Source organism: Mus caroli, unplaced genomic scaffold, assembly GCF_978045245.1.
Source record: "Mus caroli unplaced genomic scaffold, Mus_caroli_1 scaffold_14, whole genome shotgun sequence".
NCBI lineage: Eukaryota > Metazoa > Chordata > Mammalia > Rodentia > Muridae > Mus > Mus caroli.
In genome coordinates this window covers 115157336-115173257 of record NW_028227269.1, presented here as the reverse complement: position 1 = coordinate 115173257, position 15922 = coordinate 115157336, and the positions used below count along the sequence as shown (strand labels likewise).

General features: G+C 43.3%; 1 protein-coding gene across 1 annotated transcript in view; it reads right to left on the bottom strand.

Annotated features, from left to right (window-relative positions):
* The window catches only part of Rapgef5 (Rap guanine nucleotide exchange factor 5), a 239294-nt gene that overhangs the window by 175204 nt on the left and 48168 nt on the right, over nucleotides 1-15922 (bottom strand). Inside the window, exons 5-6 of the mRNA XM_085830724.1 lie at nucleotides 14504-14672; nucleotides 3767-3833 (exon numbers count right to left, since the gene is read on the bottom strand). Coding sequence (XP_085686850.1) covers nucleotides 3767-3833; nucleotides 14504-14672 — 236 coding nt within the window. The remainder of the gene's footprint in view (nucleotides 1-3766; nucleotides 3834-14503; nucleotides 14673-15922) is intronic.

Genomic DNA, 15922 nt, shown 5'->3' with positions numbered 1-15922 from the left:
GCTTTTAACCACTGAGGCATTCTCCAGACCCTGGAAGTTAATATTCTGAAGCTGTTTATATGTGGGCTGAGATCTGTATTGTACAGGGACCTGTTATCGGGACGAAGAAAATAGAGTTGATGTGCAATAGGCATACAACATATGAGTATATATGTAAATACACATATAGTATAAAAGTATGCATGCTTGTGAGGTGTCCCTGAAAAAAGCCACTTAACAGAACCTGAAGAAACTATATCCCTCTCTCCAAGTGATCCCAGAGGTATTCATTCTAAAGCCCAGTGGCCTCTGCACATTCAAGAAGGATGAAGACAGTACGGACACACAGAGGGGACAAGCCCTGTGGCTCTTTAGAAAACACAAACACCACCAGAAATGTGGCCCAGTCTCCACTCCTGAGCTGTCCCCCAGCCCTCCACCCCTGGTTCTACCCCAGCTCCACTGCTGCTAATAGTACTCGAACCCAGATCAGACATTGTGGGTCTCACTTGATGCCTCCTCTCAAAGCTCAATCTATCTGGCCCTTCTCCAAATTATACAGAATCTCTAGTACCACTGAAAGAACTAGAGACAGACTGAGGATTCCAAATAGGAATTCTATATTTCCCACAGATAAAAGTATACGGTAGCTTGATGTGTATGATTCTGAGTCAGCTAGACAGAAGCTTAATTGTTCAGGGGTGTGGAGGCGCTTACTTTTATTCTCTGAATAAACAGGCCTACTCAGGCTGGTGAGATAAGGAGGCGGGGGGGGGGGGATTAACTACATTCCTCAAAAAGGAAGGGGTGAGTGGAAATGAAGTGTTTACATTTTAAATATCATTGCTCAAAGCATTTAAAAATGATCACATGGTGGTCAATATCATGAACTCAATATTACAGATCCTTACACTCTCCCCACCTTCTGGTGAAGGTTACTTCTAAACATGGCTGGTTTGGCTTACATGCTGAACAGGCCTCTACTATGCTACCTCCTTAAAGACGCAGTCAATCCAAACCCTGTACTACAGCTGCTTCATGAAACAGCACCAACGTGAAATTTCCGGCAAAAAGCAGACAAACAAAACAGCAACAACAAAACATGGTTATTGCTGGACTGAAGATATCACCAAACAAATAAAAGTAAGCAATAATTGTGATAACAGCAAAAGCCACACACCACCACTCTGCTCAGATACCACTGAGAAAGGAGATCTCTCCAACATTTCAAATTCAAATTCTTGGGTTATCAAAGAGAGAATTAAAGAAATGCATATATATATATATACACACATACATATACATACACATACCAACTAAATAACTAAATAATATACCAACCAAGGGGATAGAGAGTCCCATAAGAGATGGCAAAGGAGAGAGGCTCTGTACCCAAGCATAGGGAAAATATGGGAACAAGCAGCCGCCTTTGGATTTTCATGGGATGTCAGGTTTTACTTTGCCTGACAAGACAATGGTTCTCATTAGGATCTGCCTCCTGCTGGCTCTCTAACAAGTACTGCCCAAGAGAACTGTGTGGAAAAGAAGGGATAGGAGAGAAATCAGACAGAGACCCATGAGAAACCAGAACCTAGTCCACAGTAGTAAATTTGGATTCCTTTATCCATAAAGTAGGAACCCAAATGGAGGAAGCCTGAAAACAGGATTTTTTGCAAGAGAGGATGATAGAAAGTCTGGGAGGATAGATTGTAGCCAATGGGAAATGAGCTTCATCACAGCCTTGGACTCTGTCTTACTTTGGTGTTTTACTGCTTTGAAGAGACACCATAACCATGGCTTGCTTTTCTTATAAAGGAAAGCATTTAATTGAGACTGGCTCACAGTTGGCTCTCATGGCAGGGAGCATGGTGACATGCAAGTAGACATGGTGCTGGAGCTGCTGAGAGTTCTACATCTGGATCCATAGGCAGCAGGAAGAGAGAGAGACTGGGTCTGGCTTGGCCTTCTCAAACATCAAAGATCATCCCCCAGTGACTTACTTCCTCCAACAAGGCCACACCTCCTAATCCTTCCCAAGTAGTGCCACTCCTTGATAACTAAGCATTCAAATATATGAGCCTATGGGGGCCATTCTTATTCAACCACTATAGACACCAAACAGAAAAAGAAGCTGTTAAGAAACTGACACCCTGCAATAATTAAGTAGCTAGTTAAAACAGCCTCTTTTCTCCTAGGGAACAGAAAAGAGAAATTCTACTTCTTTTTCTTTTTAGCTCAGTGGAGTTAACTAACCTCTACTAGCTTTCCTACTTATAAAAGAGAAATTGTGCCAGCTACTTCACAGTGTTGTTGGGCATCTTAGCAGAATATGTACACACATGCACGGATGGTATATTTAACACAGCATCAGACTTAGAGTTGGTTTTTAGATGGTAATTATTATTTTGTATAAAACAGGCACTCCCTTTTGTTCCATATTTTAACTTAGAAGTGTGTTAAGTATTTTCCTAAGCCACTGTCAAGATTCCCTTTTATGTTTCAAAGCTTACCATATTAAGTCCAAAATTAGTTTTCTAAATTTATTCAAGAGTAATAAAGAACATTCATCCTCCAAGCTGTGTCCAGGTAGAGACCTGGTGTGTCATACTCTATGCAGACAGTTCCATTTACATACAACCCAATCAAGCATGATTTTTCTGCAATTAGCATTTTATTAAGGGGTGTCAGGGATAATCTTGGTTATCAACTTGACACACTTGGAAAGCAAGAACCTCAACTGGGGAATTGCTTCCAAAAGATTTGCCTGTACCATGTCTGTGGGACATTTTCTTGATTGTGATTTTATGTAGAAAAACCCACTATGAGTAGTGTCAGCCCTGGGCAGAGTCTGAGCTATATAAGAAAACCATTTGAGCACGAGCCAGGTGGAGCAAGTCAGTGTTCTTCTGTGCTCTCTGCTTCAGTTCCTACTACCAGGTTCCCACCTTGAGTTCCTGCCTGGCTTCCCTGATGAGCAACTATAAGGTGTAAGCTAAAAATAAACTCATAAACTCTTTCCTTCTCCAAGTTGCATTTGGTCATGGTATTGATCAAAGCAAGAGAAGCAAACTAGGACCATGGTAATAATGCAGCACAAAGAATCTCAAGGGAAGTTAGAAACGGCCAAGCCAAATGTTTAAAGATTTAAATACCTAGGACTTTTAGAACCTGTCACAAATGAGCTTAAGGATTAGCACCCACAGGGTCAAGCATGGTGGCCCATACTTCTAACCTCCTTACTCTGGAAGCAGAACTGAGAGTTCAAGGCCACCTAGTCTACACAGTGAGCTTTGGGCTAGCCAGAGATAAACAATGAAACTCTGTCTCAAATCAATCATCAATCAATCAATAAACAAACTAACTTAATTAATTAAATCTAGCATCGACGTTCAGCATTCACAACAGTCATGAATTGCCCTTCAGCAAGCAAAGCCACTAACCACTCTTTTCAATGGCCTTACAAAATATAATGACAATGTTGTAATGCCATTTTAAGAAACAATGTCATCACCTTTTGTTGCCTGACATGATTCTTTTTTTCCGACTAAAGAAACAGAGTATTTCCCCTTTCGTGTAGCAGGTTAAGTCACACTGGATTTCAAAGCCCGAGAGCTATTGGCTTAGCATGAAGGCTGCATATACCTTCCGCAGAAGGCTACAGCAGGGTTCAGTCAAGCCCCTAGGCTGGTACCTTGCCTTTCACAACAATAAGCAGCTGTATCCAGACTGCCTCCCTCCTCTGACCTGCTCTCATTATTTCTCCCCTCACGTAGGGTAACTGTCTTACCGCAGATGTTAGCCGAGCAAGAATCTCGTCACTGCTTTCCTCTGAGTCTTCCGTTTTCTGGTGAGACCTTTAAGAAACAAACAACAAATCACTCCTTAGCACTGGTGGCTCAAGCTTAACTACCAAATTTACAAAATAAGAGGCAAAAAGACATTGTCAATGCTCATTTGGTCATGAATGAAAGTATGCAAATAACACCATGTTGGCAGAGCCAAAGAGACACCACCCTTTACCAACCAACTGTTCTTTAGAATCAGTTATCCAGTAGCTCTTCCTAATGGACCAGCTGAGTTCAGTGGACCGAGCGCTAACCCCCAGATGACATCACGGGATAACCCTGGCATACCTGATTTACAGATACGGTCATGAAAAACATAGATATGAACATAAGGTGGTTAAACACCAAGTTCCCCCAAATCTACATAAAACTGTGAAGCTATGAAATGTGAATTTTCCACTGCACTTAGTTTCAGTCCAAGCAAATTCACTGTGAAATAGTATATTTTAGGCCTAATCCCATGGTGGAAATTATTATATAAAATTTAGAAAAAGAAAAAAGAAGAAACTGATTTTTCAGGAAATCACAGCCAAAGTGAAGAGAAAAAGAAGTTATACAAATATCAGGAAATAAACACGACACTGCAGTACAAGATCATTTTCTCTAGGAAAAAAAAATGGCCTACATTATTTTCACAATGTATACAATAATAAATTTTATACTTATAAAATCTTATTCATCATTTTTTTCTGGTTTGGCCAAAAAAAAAAAAAAACCAATGAATTAATGCTAAATGAGTATATAAAATTACACACTAAATCTATTTCCATAAGCAATTCCTTTCAGCACAGCCTGTAGATGAGAGATTCTTGGTAATTGATCTGGAAAGCAAAGTATCAGAAATGCAGTCCAGTGATTGATTCCCATCTCATGTAGCTGAGGTGAGCCAGCTGGAGCACTCCCCTAAAGGCAGGAGGCTGTCTCCCAGCTCTCCACAGAACGGGGCTCCAGTTTTGTAAGAAGAGATGAGCTAGTTGATCAGTTTGGACATTGATTAACTTGATTCTATAAGTGTTATTCAACTACTTTTCAGAAAGAGAGTCACAACCTTCAAATCCGAGGAAGGAATACAAGCCAATGCCTTTATAAGAACAGCAAGAAGCAGCTATGGAACTCAGCTAAGTTTGTCACCCACCTTAATTGCTGGTGTAGCAGCTAAATTTTTGAACCACTACCTAACTAAATATCTGCAGAGGGAACTGAGCATTTCATCTTCGCATGTCTTTTTAAAAGATACCCATATAATGAGTATTTCTAAAAACAATCCTTATTATTAAATAGGAGGCTATACTGAGAAGAGATTTAAAACCCTACATAACTCAAACCATTGAATTTGGCTTATATAATTTGGCTCAGTAAATTGAACAGATCTGAAAGGAAATTAAGAAACAAGTACACCACAGAGCATAACACTGAACTTGTGTGCCTGCATCTACCCATCTCTGCAGCAAAACACTGACTGCCTGCACCTTTCTAGGCTTTTCAGACTCAAACCGTTTCCTGATTATAAAAGACTACAGGTCTCAGCTTCCCTTGGAGTTCCAGAAAGGAGGGACTACAGTGTGGAAGCCACTTCTGCCTCTGTAAGAGGCCATATTCCACCTTCTGTACAAATGACTGACAGAACTTGCCCCTCATGATGAAGAAACATGGTCCCGCATAAGGTCACAGCACACAGCTCTTCCGTTCTACCTTCTGTGACTCTATAGCTTCACAAACAGCACCTGAAAGTTTAGTTAGCAGCCATGAAGCAGTTTGCAGTAACAGTCTCAGCTGTGAATCTGTTTTCAAAAGGCCACGGGGAGGAGCTATGGGGTTTTTTTGGTTTTTGGTTTATGTTTTGTTTTGTTTTGTTTTTTTGTTTTTGTTTTTGTTTTTTGTTTTTGGTTGGTTAGTTGGTTGGTTGGTTTTTGAGACAGCGAGGAGCTATGATCCCAAGGGATGCTCATGTCTCTACCACTGCTGCTGGTTATCTCATGAGCAGCCACTGAGCTATCATTGCCTTAATGAAAAATAATTGCAACCCTGCTCAGAGGCAGAACTATCTTCTATCATACTCCCAGCACAAAACACGCCCTGGAAAAAACATTTCTGAAGATAATTCAGGAGAGGCAGTGTGATACTTTTGCTGGGGTTGGCTGTAACCTGCAGCCTACTTTACCTCCTCAGTCACCATGGCTTTTACAGATTAACATCTAGAAGGCCTCTCTCTCTAGTTTCTGAATCCTGACCAGCATGCCTTGTTTCTCCACCTGCCTTCTCAGTGCCTCCTCACCCCCCCACACACCCAGCACAGGAATCATATGTAATTAAATTAACACCTTGCTGTCCTGTTCCTGCTCCGTTCTCGGTGGTCCAGAGCACCCTGTGACCACCCATCCTTCCCGCACCCACTGTGGCGATCCAGCCATCAATCACCCTTTCATGCTCCTACCCCTGGTTCTGCTTCCTTCGGTTCAGGCCCTCAACTGCACTGGAATACATATCCGTAGCCTCAGTTAACCCATCTGATTGACTCTGGTCTCTCTTGTCCTGTTCTGTCTCCTACAGACACCAAGATTTCCTTTCTAAAATCCCAATTCCTAGATGCCACCCAGAATACCCTCACTGCCTACTGAGAACAGTTAAGTTTAAAAATAACCTTCCTTCCCTGCTAAAGGGGTCCCCAACTCTCTGCACCAGAAATTTTGTACATTTCAGGGAGCTCAAGGCAAACAGTGGGGGAGCTGGAAAAACCAGGAAAGCAGCAACTGGTCCCTTACTCTGCTTCCAACACCCCACTGTGGCCACTTGGAACTTAACACCCTGCCCAGCTCTTTAATAAAATGCTAGAATGATAATGTTTGCTTAATATGGCAAATGTAGACAAATTCTTATTTTACATATGCAAAAAACAGAGCAACTCAGGAAAGACCAAATTTTCACCATCGGATTAAGTAGGAAAAAAAGCAGATAAGGCAGGAAGGCAGCAAGTGCGCCATCTGCAGATTCCCCACTATCACTGGAACAAGAGAGGGAGAAAGGCAAGGGAGAGAAGCTGTGATTCTGGTTTGGCAAGTCATTAGTGAAGGGAAACAAAGAGACCCTAGGTGGAAGGCACCTTAAAGGACAGGGAAGTGGTCCTGTGAAGAGGGAGCTCTGACTGAGTATTGGTGGCTGCAGGAAGCTCTGGTCCAGCAGGTGTTCCCTTTAGGAATTACAGGGATGCTTCCCAAGGACTCTGCTTTCCAACAGAAGCAGAGCTAGTAGTTCTCCAAGGGAATGAATGCACTGAGCTCCAGAGGCAGAGGCTTTTTAAAAGCCTGTGAAACCTAGTACCTTAGAGTTCTACCATGTGGATGCAAGGATGGCAAAGTCTGTGTTCCTTGTCCCTTGACCTTGTAACCAGAAAATTGTACCCATGTTCACAACCCACACACACACACACATACATACATACATACATGTATACACAAGCACACACACGTGCACATACACATGTGCACACACAGACATACATACACACACAAACACACATGACATACACATACAAGACACATGCAAACACATGCATACATACACACTCATACACACAAATATACACATGCACACACATATATACAAATACACAGACACACACAACACAAATACACATACATACACATATACACACACATGACATACTCATGACACACATACACATATGCACACACACACACACACACGACACCCCACAGATCCTCACAACTTGCTCCTCTAACACTGAAGTCTCGATCTTCCTGTCCCACACATGCTTACACACTCACATACATATACACAGACACATCATACCCCATACTCTCTTCCCACAGTCCCCATCTTAACTGATGGCAGCACTATGTCTCTGCTTAGACATCATCCTTGACCCTCTGGTCCCCTCAACACTGAGGTACACTAGATATACATGCTATATCCATCCTGTACTGCCACTGTCTCTTCCTTCGAGGCATTCTTCTCACCTCTCACGATGTTAATCATTACTGCTGTAATCCCAGCCATGAAGCCAGGGTGGCCTTGAGAACATGTAAGTTGGAGCATGGCCTTCGTCCTCAATGCCTAGAGTCACATGAGAAGAGGGAACCTCAATTCACAGGTCAGATTGACCAGTGGCTGTGCCTTTGAGACACTGTCTGGACCGATGATTGATGTTGGAGAATCCAGCTGCATCATCACTAGACTGGACTAATGAATAAGAAAGCTGTCAACGTGAGTTGAAGAGGAAGCTAGTATACAGGGTCCTTCCACGGGTTTTGTTTTAGTCCCTGCTTGATTTCCTGCCATGTCTTCCCTCAGTGATGGACTGTGACCTGGAAGTATAAGCCAAACCTCTTCCTTCTAAGTTGCTTGGGGTCAGAGTGTTTTATCACAACAGAAAGCAAACTAGAAAAGCTTTTCTGTGCTCAAAAATCCTTACATTGCTTCCTATTTCACACAGATAAAGTGAAAACCATCTTTCGTGCAGAACCATATAACTAATAAAGGTTGAATCTATTTGAGGGAGACGGCATCACTGTTTGATCTGTACAAAGTCTGTGGTTATTAGCATCACCACTCACATGCACACACACACATAAATACACACACACACACCCCACAAATATACATACATATACACACATGCACATACATATAAATACACACACGCACACATAACACAAATATACATACATACATATACACATGCACACACATAAATGCACACACAACACAAATTCACATACATACACACACATGCACACACACGACATACACACATACGCACACACACACATACTGGCACACACATAAATACACACATGCACACACAACACAAATACACATACATACACACATGTGCACACACACATATACACACAAACACATGACATACACACATGTACACACATACACACATATGCACACACACACACACATACTGGCACGCACACACACACAATACCCCACAGATCCTCACAACTTGCTCCTCTAACAGTGAAGTCTCAATCTTCCTGTCCCACACACAGAACACTGATGTGGTGATAAGAACTGCTCATTTTACAAAGCAAATACCTATGGGAAAAGAAATTAAGACAGAAAAGAGATTCTTTTTTAATATAATGAATACAAGCTGACTTCTTCAGAGACTATTTTTCCATCGTCAGCCAGCTAGTTATGCTGACAGAAGAAAATTTCTGAGCAGCAATAAACTGTGGCTGTCATGGGCTTCCTGGGCCCTAGTACACAGTGATGATACCAATCTAAAGCTAACTTAAATCTGGTGTCCTTGGACATCTTTTTCACAGTTTATTTTGCAGATGCCTACCACTACTTTAAATACTGGTACAGTAGCCACAAAGGATCAAATTTTCCTGCAATTCCTGTACTGCTTTCAAATGTGGATGTGGCCTGGTAACGATGAGCAATCTGTTCCTACACCTGGATAAGTCTTGTCTAAGACAATGGAGATTTTGGGAGACTCCCCAACTCCATGGCTGCCAGAGTAATGAGAAATGACAAATACCAAGGCAGGTCTGATCTGATAACCGTCTAAAGAGATAAATGGAAACTTTCTTCACCTATGACCCAAGTGCAAAATATGCCAGTTCAATCATGAAAAAAATTTACTACTCAAAAAGTATTTGTTTACCCAGACAGTATTTTTTTCCTCTCCAAATGTTCTGAAAATCTAATTAGGATAAGTCATAAGTACAAAGGGCAGATCTGGGACAGGAATGAATGGCAAAGCTAAACTTGAACCCCCAGGTCAGAGCTGTGAAGCATACACTAGGCAGGAATGAGAATTTCCTGTGCTGTTTATATGTGTCAGGGAGAAACTATGGCAGGGTAGGAGAGTGAGGGGCAGAGTAGGAGAGTGAGGGGCAGGGTAGGAGAATGAGGGGTAGGGTAGGAGAGTAAGGGGCAGGGTAGGAGAGTGAGAGGCAGGGTAGGGGAGTGAGGGGCAGGGTAGGAGAATGAGGGGCAGGGTAGGGGAGTGGGGGTAGTGTAGGAGAATGAGGGGCAGGGTAAGGGAGTGAGGGGTAGGGTAGGGGAGTGAGGGGCAGGGTAGGAGAGTGAGGGGCAGAGTAGGAGAGTGAGGGGCAGGGTAGGAGAATGAGGGGTAGGGTAGGAGAGTAAGGGGCAGGGTAGGAGAGTGAGAGGCAGGGTAGGGGAGTAAGGGGCAGGGTAGGAGAGTGAGGGGTAGGGTAGGAGAGTGAGGGGCAGGGTAGGAGAGTAAGGGGCAGGGTAGGAGAGTGAGAGGCAGGGTAGGGGAGTGAGGGGTAGGGTAGGAGAGTGAGAGGCAGGGTAGGGGAGTGAGGGGGTAGTGTAGGAGAGTGAGGGGCAGGGTAAGGGAGTGAGGGGTAGGGTAGGAGAGTGAGGGGCAGTGTAGGGGAGTGAGGGGCAGGGTAGGGGAGTGAGGGGCAGGGTAGAAGAGTGAGGGGCAGGGTAGGAGAGTGAGGGGCAGGGTAGGGGAGTGAGGGGCAGGGTAGAAGAGTGAGGGGCAGGGTAGGAGAGTGAGGAGTAGGGTAGGAGAGTGAGGAGTAGGGTAGGGGAGTGAGGGGTAGGGTAGGGGAGTGAGGGGCAGGGTAGAGGAGTGAGGGTCAGGGTAGGAGAGTGAGGAGTAGGGTAGGAGAGTGAGGAGTAGGGTAGGGGAGCAAGGGGCAGGGTAGGGAGAGGTGAGGAGAGAAGACATAGACCAGCACCTTTTTCTGGGTTTCCCACAAGTGGTAACAATGAGGCAGGATTAAACAGCCTAAAGAATGGCTAGTTCGCTGGGCAGTTGTGGCACATGCCTTTAATCCCAGCACTTGGGAGATAGAGGTAGGTGGATTTCTGAGTTTGAGGCCAGCCTGGGCTACAGAGTGAGCTCCAGGACAGTCAGGGCTACACAGAGAAACCCTGTCTCGAAAAACAAAACAAAACAAACAAACAAACAAAAAAAGAATGGCTAGTTCAAATAGTTTACCTGACTCTGGGGAACAGGGTTACCCCCATTTGCCTAGTACTTGACCCTGCTGTGCTCAGGACAGGTGGAAAGCCCAAGCCCAGAAGGGGAGACTGGCCTGCAGAATTTGCATTGATTGGTCTGCTTGGTCCACATATGAAAAGGTCTTGTACATGGATATTCTTTACTAGCCTCCATGAATTGACTGGTCTTTAGAAGGGCATCTTCTCAGGGTCAAGCAAGGCCCCAAACTGCACAGCCTTTGGAACACAAATACCATGCAGTCAGAGAAGACACATACGCAGTGCTGCCAGTAAGACTGCAGAGCCAACAGATGCGGTCCCAGGAAGTTTGTGCAAAGGCTACTTTCAAAAGAACAGGAGTCACGGGGTCAAAGATGCTGACTTGTCCAGGCTAATCAGGACTGAAACTCAACCACTTTATTTAGGAACACAGTAAATAGGCTTGCAGTCATCACAAGGAAGTTTTAAGTGGAGAAAGCCTCCTCTCAGACAGGAAAGACTTCATCTCCTCAAAATGGCCCCATGCTAGCTACCCACCACATCCCACAGGGCACTCTTTGAAAGAGCAGGGAAAGAAGCAGATACCGTATTTGAATAACTTTACTGTATTAGACCAAAGGTAGGAACTCATAAGCTACCCAAGAGGATGAATATTCATGTGGATAACACACACCAGGTCCCTTAACAAAAATAAATAAATAAATAATAAATAAATAAATAAAAATTTTCTTTACATATTCTCTGTATCCCCAGCATTTGCAATCCTTAACAAGTCTTTTAATAGCATGGATGTTACCTGCTTATAACGGAAGACTATGGTTTTATTTATTCAAGGGTCAAGCACAGACTGGAGCCCAGCCTCTTCATCCTTGTGAGGAGAGAGGCAACATACTGTAGCTGAGCCGGGCTTGGCTTTGAAAAGCATTGACTCTCAATCGGGTTCTTATCAGGAAGAACCATCATACAAGTCAGGATGGAATTACTAGGTTGTCTTTCTTGTTACTGTTAATTTCTCAAACTTTACTCATTCTCTTCTCCTCCTGTCCATAGTTTTTTTTTTTTAAAAAAAAAAAAAGGAGTGTCAGGAAAAAGTTTGTTCTGGATAACTTAATTTGGGCTTCTGTCTGAATAAGGTACTACAACTGGCCTCTTTCCCTGCAATACCCTGACAACCAACTCAATCCTTTCAAATTATCTCTTTTGGGGGGAATAAAGACTATTTCACAGAGAGTTGGACATTTGTTTCCTCAAACAAGGCGAGAAGCTTGCACAGCACCACCTCTCTTCCTGCTGGGGACACTGTGGACAACATTCTTTTTTTAAATTATAAAATCCCCTTTATTATTTTTTTCCCTCTTTAAAAATACATTTGTAGAGAACAGATTTGTGTTTATACAGAGACATTAAGTGGTTTTCTGGCATCATTTTAAAGTCATTTAGAAAGGATGGCAAATTAGGGGACCGAATGTGGAATTGCGTAGGTAGAGCTTAATAGCTTTCAAATATCAAAAAGGTTATTAAAAGCACCACAGGATGGAGTTTTTAGCTCATAAATGGAAAACAAGAATCAAAAAACTTCAGAGGGCATTGCAGTTAGAAGTCATAAGAGTGAAAGGACACAAAGCTAAGAGAGGCACAGAAGAACGGGTTTTCCTTTTTAAATTACCAACAGTTAATAGCAGTGATTTACCAACCACAAGCCTAAGACAGTCCAAGGACATCAGAGAAACTTCATAGGCAAGGTAGGACGTGGGCTCCCCCTGGAGGGTTGGGCAGAACTTACAGGGGAAAAACAGGCAAAACAGGAAGCAGAGCAGAGCACTCATTGGCAGGTGGGCTAACCAGTGTGGGCTGAAGGCCAAAACAAAGGAGCCAGGTTGAAGTCAGTTATGATGAAAGTATGTGCAGGAACCAGGGGAGGTTGTACAACTCAACTGAAAGAGGACAATGTCCCTGGACATCTTTTCTCTGGCCATCCTTTGTTCTAAGTGGGATAGCTCACAGGATGGATACATATCTTCTCTCTCCAGAAGAAAATGGTGGCTTAGTGACTTGATTCTTCTACGCATGGTACTTATTATAGGAATAAACAGATCCTTGGGTCTCCAGTGACCATTTGTACTGGTAAGTGACTGTGACCAAATACTCCTGTTCAGGCCAAATGGATGAAACTTGCTGATGAATGTGGCATTCTACAGTCCATTCTCAACCCAGGATCTGCCATTTGTATCCACAGTAATCAGTATGACAGAAGATTGCAAGCAATCTGGAATTGATATTAAGGCTTGAATTTTTAAAATAACTGGCATTTTTTAAAAATTAGGGCAGGTTCAGGAGTTACATGACACAAGGCTATCTCAACCACAGGTGTTCTAACTTGCTATCTGGGGGAGGCGAGATAACTCAGTACCGTCCTGCCCCTTCCTTAATCTGAACATACCCAGGGATTTCTACACCTCTACCATGTGTAAAAGACAGGAAATGGTAGAAGCACCCTATCAGAGCATAGCAGTCCCTCAGGGTTAATGTCAGTCACCATGGCTGTGTCTGATTAGAAAGGCATGTCAAGCCTTCTTAGAGATCGCCTTGGAATTTGCTGAAATGTGCCTTGACCTCTCTTGGATACATATGACCTCTACAAGGAACATATTAAATAAAGGCCACTGTGTTGCCATAATTCAGTGCCACTGGAATCTACACTCCTATTGCACAGCCCTCTGCCTACGGTGGTGAGGACATAATCACAGGCCTCTAACACTTTCATAATTTGTGCTTACAACTCTTACAGAATGGAAATTAGCAGTGCCTGTCTTAAAGGATCTTTCTGAAGTGAAGCCAAAACTGCAAGGCATTCTTTTAGTGCAGTGCCTGACATGAAATATGTGTTCAACATCCAACCTTCCTATCAGAAACGTATCACTAGTATAAGATGTTCCTTTGTGAAAAGACTGAATGAACTATTCAACAGGATCACTTTCACTAATAAGAGAAAGGTATGTTTGCTGTGGTCGGAGGAGTGCATCTCTTGGAATTTGTAGTCTCTACCTGAAAAGTAAGGGCTGTTCACTTGTCTTAAGAGTTAGCGGTATGGGACAGTGTACTGATACCTGAAGAATTCTATCTATTAGTGATTCAGCTGACATTTCAATCCGCAACTCCTTTCTGAAATAAGCTCTTCACTGTTGCCAAGGATAAACAAGGCATGTCATTAATCCCCATACCATGACTCAAGGAAGCCTCTGCTAATTAATTTTAACTATTCAGTGATTCACTCTCTTCAGGTGATAATGATTCACATGTGTTGATTTGCCAAACATAGCTTCTAGATTATTTTCAGAAATGTCTGTTGGACTCCTCCTTAGCACAGCAGTCACGACTTGGACAGTGCCTAAGATGTGAGTTATTATTTCATTCCAACTTCGGCCCTGTCATATGTTTATACCTAATTTAGATCATCTACTCATTTAGCAGTGAATTAGAAGCATCGTGGTGCAGCCGGTAGAACAGGCATGCCTGGGATCAGAATAGCAATGGAGCCATGTAGGAGCCAGAAGGCATCTTCTGCAGTGTGTCTTACCTCCCTGAACTTGGAAAGAGTGTTCCTACCACTCAAACAAGTAGGGATCTGCAGGCAGGCACAGAGCACAGTCCCAGGACAAAGGAGATCTTCTCTAAGAAAAAGCAGCTTACAGTGGTACCTAACAGCACCTACTCACAGGTCACAGATGCCAGCTCTTGCAGGAATGAGATGCACAAGCTCCAGCAATAGCTTCACTCCCTTCTGCCATTCTTCCTCTCTTTCAAATTCGCAGTACAAGTAGCTGCACTCATCCGAAGAAAACTGGTAGAAAACATAATTATCTTGAAAGTATAGATGTTGGTCCACTGTTCGAAGCAAACAAACAAACAAACAAACAAACAAACAAAAAGTTGTGGTTTAGAGTCATAAATCAGATAATAAACTGAAAAGTCCAATAATTAAGGAGAACCCATAGACAAGGCTGTAACTCTGTACATCTGAGCTTCATTCATGCTTACACGCCCAATCAAAATGAAAGGATGCACTGGCTGGTCAATTTCACTGCTTGAACTTTGATATATTCACATATATGCTATGTTTTCTGCTTCACAGACAGGTGATGACCAAATCAATATCGCTTCAAAGAGAGCAGCAGGCAATGCCCCATAAACACAGCACGATAGCAAGTTTCAGTTAGCAAGATCAGTGGCTATCAACTGGGGATGATTGTGGTCCTGCTTCAGGGGACCATTGGTGATGTCTAGAGGCATTTTGGTAGTCACAATAAAAGGGTATGTTACCGGCATCGAAGAAGAGAAAAGAAACAGATGCTGGCAAAAATCCTGTATGTACAGGACAGTCCCCCCACAGCAAAGAGTTGTCTAGCTCAAAACGTACATACTGTCAATGTTGGGAAATCCTGTCGTAAAGGAATCAAACATTAGAGATGCTTCCAAAAGGCATTTACACGAAATGTGTGGCTAACTAGAAACCCAATGCTAGCCAATGAGCCAATAAAAGCTCCCCTCCTCAAAAATAGTTAACTGACTTTCTAAATAAGGTACTAGGTATTAGTGAGTAAGATGACTACAACCATGTCCCCTCTGTATTGTTCTGTAGGGGGAGTTTCCCTAATTATTGCTTGGCTAAATAAAGATGTCAGAAGCTAATCGCTAGGTTTTAAAGAGAAGGCGGGATTTCCAGGCAGGACAGGAAGAGAGCACAGGGAGGACCCGGGGAGGGGGGGGGGTGTTGGACGAGGGGGCAGGCAGAGGAGAAGCTGCAGACAAGTAGGTCTTTCGCACTGATAGTTTGTAGCAACTGCGGAGACCAAGGTGAATGGGGCAGGATATTCTTCGCCTAGCCTTTGAGTTATCTGGTCAGTTTTAAAATATAAAGGTCTCTAGTGTTTTCCTTCCACCGGGCTAAAGGGAGCTAGGGAGCTGGGTGAGGCAGCCATTGCTGCACCAGGCAAGCAGCAAGCGGAAACCTGGAGTGCTAGCCTGGGATCTGGGTAAGCCAGAGAGCCAGCCACAGGGGTGGATGGTCTGTGGAATGTGAGCCGTAGCTCCAGGCATTCTCAGGGGGAATGGGCAGGATGGAAGTGGAGCTAGAT